The sequence below is a fragment of the Penaeus chinensis genome, chromosome 31, assembly GCF_019202785.1.
Source record: "Penaeus chinensis breed Huanghai No. 1 chromosome 31, ASM1920278v2, whole genome shotgun sequence".
NCBI lineage: Eukaryota > Metazoa > Arthropoda > Malacostraca > Decapoda > Penaeidae > Penaeus > Penaeus chinensis.
In genome coordinates, this window is record NC_061849.1 from 26,305,621 (window position 1) to 26,310,169 (window position 4,549).

General features: G+C 56.2%; 1 protein-coding gene across 1 annotated transcript in view; it reads left to right on the forward strand.

The window, feature by feature from the left end:
• The first annotated feature begins 343 nt into the window (after positions 1 to 343).
• Positions 344 to 4,549, forward strand: part of LOC125042110 (isocitrate dehydrogenase [NADP] cytoplasmic-like) — a 24,908-nt gene continuing 20,702 nt past the window's right edge. Inside the window, exons 1-2 of the mRNA XM_047637577.1 lie at positions 344 to 359; positions 447 to 459. Coding sequence (XP_047493533.1) covers positions 344 to 359; positions 447 to 459 — 29 coding nt within the window. The remainder of the gene's footprint in view (positions 360 to 446; positions 460 to 4,549) is intronic.

The window sequence follows — 4,549 nt, forward strand, 5'->3', positions numbered from 1 at the left end:
TAGGTCATGATATAATTATTTGATCTTCAACATAGTTTACGTTTGACATTTGCCGGTACACTTAAACGGCATTCTTCTACCACTTTCACATACTAATGCAATTTTGCAAAGTTAAGCAAAGATGAATACTAAAGCGTAATATAACAAGTCCGAGGAAAGGTACAAAATAAAGTATATGTTCATGAAAAAATGCACGTTAAAAAAAAAATGCATTAACGTACGATTATTTGCCTTCCATGAAGACGACAGCCCCACACAAACGCTATTCCCTGTCTCACTGTGCTTGTAGTCGGCTTAAAGTACGGTCTTGTTGCCTCTCTAAGGACATCCTAAAAGGGAAAAAATGGGCAAAATTACCTGTAAGTATTTTTCTTTTTTTTCATATTAGTGTTCATCAGTAAATATAGAGTATATGGTGTTATTTCACACATTTTCCTATTCTCCAGTGCAGTATCACTTGTATGGGAATTCAGTTGTAATTACATATATATTTGTTTAAAGAACACTCCATTCTTGTTTACAAAGAGCCGTACATAATTCTTATTATACACCAAATAGAACAAGGAGACACGCACTATAAGCGAGAATGCAACCGAGGACATTTAAATGGCCTTGACCGTGGTCGCATTCTTGTTACCGGGAAGGACCGGTTTTTCGGGATCCTTTTAAAAGTCGGAACGGAAGCAGGATGTGAGGCAGAGGCCGATAAATGAAGGATAGGAAACAGGCAAACTAGAAATGAATAAATATATGGAGGGTGGTGGGAGAGAGAATGAAGAGGAAAACAGGAAAAAGGGGAAGAACGAAATAGGAATTGGAAAAACAAAATAAAGAGGGAGTGGAGATAGAGAGAATTTGATGGGAAGAAGGAGAGGAAGAGTAGAATTTGATGGAAAGAAGGAGAGGAAGAGTAAAGAGAAAGCGCATGCAGGAGAAAGAGAAGAAAGTGTTCCGTGTATGAGAGAAACGAGGAGGAAGGGATGGGAATGGAAAAGGAGAGAGAGAGAGAGAGAGAGAAAGAAATGAGTGAGATTGAGAGAGGAAGGGAAAGCTAAACAGAGGAGGCGGATAAGAGTAATATTAAAAATAAGGTAGCTGAATGAGAGGTTGCGTAGAAGTGTCGAGGATATCATGATGACTTGTAACATTTCTATACATAGCTGCAGTAGCATGAATCTTATTTTTGATTTTTTTTGTACCTATGCAGATACACATACCCCCACACCCCCACATACCCCCACACACCCCCACATACCCCCACACACCCACATACTCCCCTAACCCCCCACATACACCCAACACACCCCACATACCCACCCACACCCCACAACACACCCCAAACACCCCCACAACACCCCTCACACCCCCACAAACACCCTAACCACCCCCACCCCCACCCCCACAACACCCAACACCCCCAATCACCCCCAACACCCACACCACAACACCCCACACCACACCAACCCAACACCCCAACACACCCACCAACCCACATACAACCACACAAACCCCCCCACACAACCCAACACCCCCACAAAACCCCACCCACCCCACCACCCACCCAACCCAACCCCACAACCCCCCACACCCACCCAACCACCACACACCCCCACAACACCCCCACACCCCCAACACCACAAACACCCCCACCACCCCAACACCCCACAACACCCCAACACCCCAACACTCACCCACCACACACCCCACCACACCCACCCCAACAACCCCACACCACCCCACACACCCCACAACACCCACACAACCACCCACAACCACACCACCACCCACACCCCACAACAACACCAACACCCCACAAACACCCACACACCCACAACACCCAACCACACCACAAACCCCCACCACCCACCCAACACCCCAACACCCACCACACACCCACATACACCCCCACAACAACCCCACCACACCACCCCACCACAACACCCCACCCCCCCCCCCACCCACCCCCAACCCACCACCCCACACACACCCCACCCACCCCCCACCACCCCACACCCCCCACACCACAACAACCCACCACACCACCACCCCCAACACCCCCTACAACCCCACAACCACCACACCCACAACCTCCACCCCACACCAACCCAACCCCACACCCACAAAACACCCCCACACCAAAACCCCCACTCCACACCAACACCCATACACCACCACCACAACACCACACCCCAATACACACCACCACCCACACCCCAACACACAACACCCACAATACAACCCCACCACCAACACCCCATACCCAACACACCACCCACCACAACACCCACATCACACCCAAAACCACACCAACACCAACAACAAACCCCCTCACACCCCCAAACCACACCCAACCACACCAACACCCACACATACACCCACAACACACCCCACAACACCACCCCACACCACACAACACCACACCACAACACCCACAACACCCACACAACACCACAAACAACCACCACATACACAACCCACAACACACCACCACAACACCCACATACACCCCCACAACACCCACCCCCAACCACCACCCCACACCCCACCACAACACCCACACACCCCCCACACACCACCACCCCACATACACCCCCACCACCACAACCCACCCCACAACACCACCCCCACACACCCCCCAACCCCCCCAACACCACACCCACAACACCCCCCACACACCACACCCCACAACCCCCACCACACACACCCCACCAACACCCCACCAACACAACACCCACCACACACCCCCAACACACCACAACACCACACAACCCTAACAAACACCCAACACCCACCCACCCACAACCCCAACCCACCACCACACCACAACACCCCACAACACACACCACACCCCCCACACACCACCAAACACACATACCACCCCAACACCAAAACCAACACCCAACAACAACACACCCACCCCACAACACCACACCCACAAACAACCCAACAACACCACACAACCCCAAAACACCACAACACCCCCCACACCCACCCCACCACCAACCACCCACACCCCACCAAACCCACACACAAACCACCCCACACCAACACCCCACACCACAACCCAACACACCCCCCCCAACCCACACCACACACAAACCCCCCACACCCCCACCACCCCACACCCAACCCCACCCACCCCCCCAACCACCCACCCACCACACCCCACACACCCCACACCCCCACCACAACACCCACCACACCACCCCACCACCCACACCCCCCACAACCCCCAACACCCCACACACCCACACCACACCCCAACCCACAAACCCAACACCCACCACAAACCCCACCCCCCCAACACACCCCACACCCCCCCCACCCCCAACACCCACACCACCCACCACACCCACCACCACAAACCCCCCACCCCCCCCACCCCCACCCACTCACACACCCCCTCCACCCAACACCCACACCCACCCCCCCCACCACCCCCACACCACCCACCACACCCACATACCACCACCCCACCACCCACAACCACACCACCCACACCAACACACCACCCACACAACACCCCACCACCAACCACACACCACCAACCACCCCACTAACACCACCCACACAACACCACCAACAACCCCACAACCCCCCACAATCACCCACACCCCCACACCCCCCACACACAAACCCCCACACACCCCACAACACCCCCACCCACACCACACACACCCAACACCCACCACCAAACCCCCACACCAACACCCACCACCCAACACAAACCACACCCCACAACCACCACACACACCACCCACCACCCAACACCAACCACCCCACATACACCAACCCCCCCACAAACCACACCCACACCACACCCCCCACAAACACCACACCCCACCAACACCCACCCCACCCAACACCCCCACCCACCACCCAACACCCCACCACCCCACCACACCCCACCACACCACCCCCTAACCCACCACACACCCACCCCACCCCACACACCCAATACCCCACCCCACCCACCCACCACCCCACCCACCAAACACAACACACACCACACACCCACACACCCACCCACACACCACCCCCCCCACAACCCACCACCCACCCCCCACCCCCCCCCCCCCACACCCACCCCCCCCACACCCACACAAACCACCACCACCCCACACCCACCCCAAACACACACCACCACACACCCCACACCACACCAACACCCACCCAACCACACCACCCCCCACCAACCCCACCCAACCCCCCCCACCCCCACCACACCACCCACCCACCCACCAACCCCCCACACCCAACACCCCCCAACCACCCACACCACACCCCCAATCACACACCACCCCCAACACAACCAACCCCAACACTCACCCCCATACCCACCCAACACCCATCCCACCACCACAACCCAACCCCACACACAACACCACACCCCACACACCCAACACCCCCACACACCCACACACCCCACACCAATCCCCACCAACCCAAACCCACCCAAAACCCACACCCAACACCACCACCCCCCCACAACCCCCCACACCCCCACCCCCCCCCACACACACAACCCCCCCCCCCAAACTCACTCACT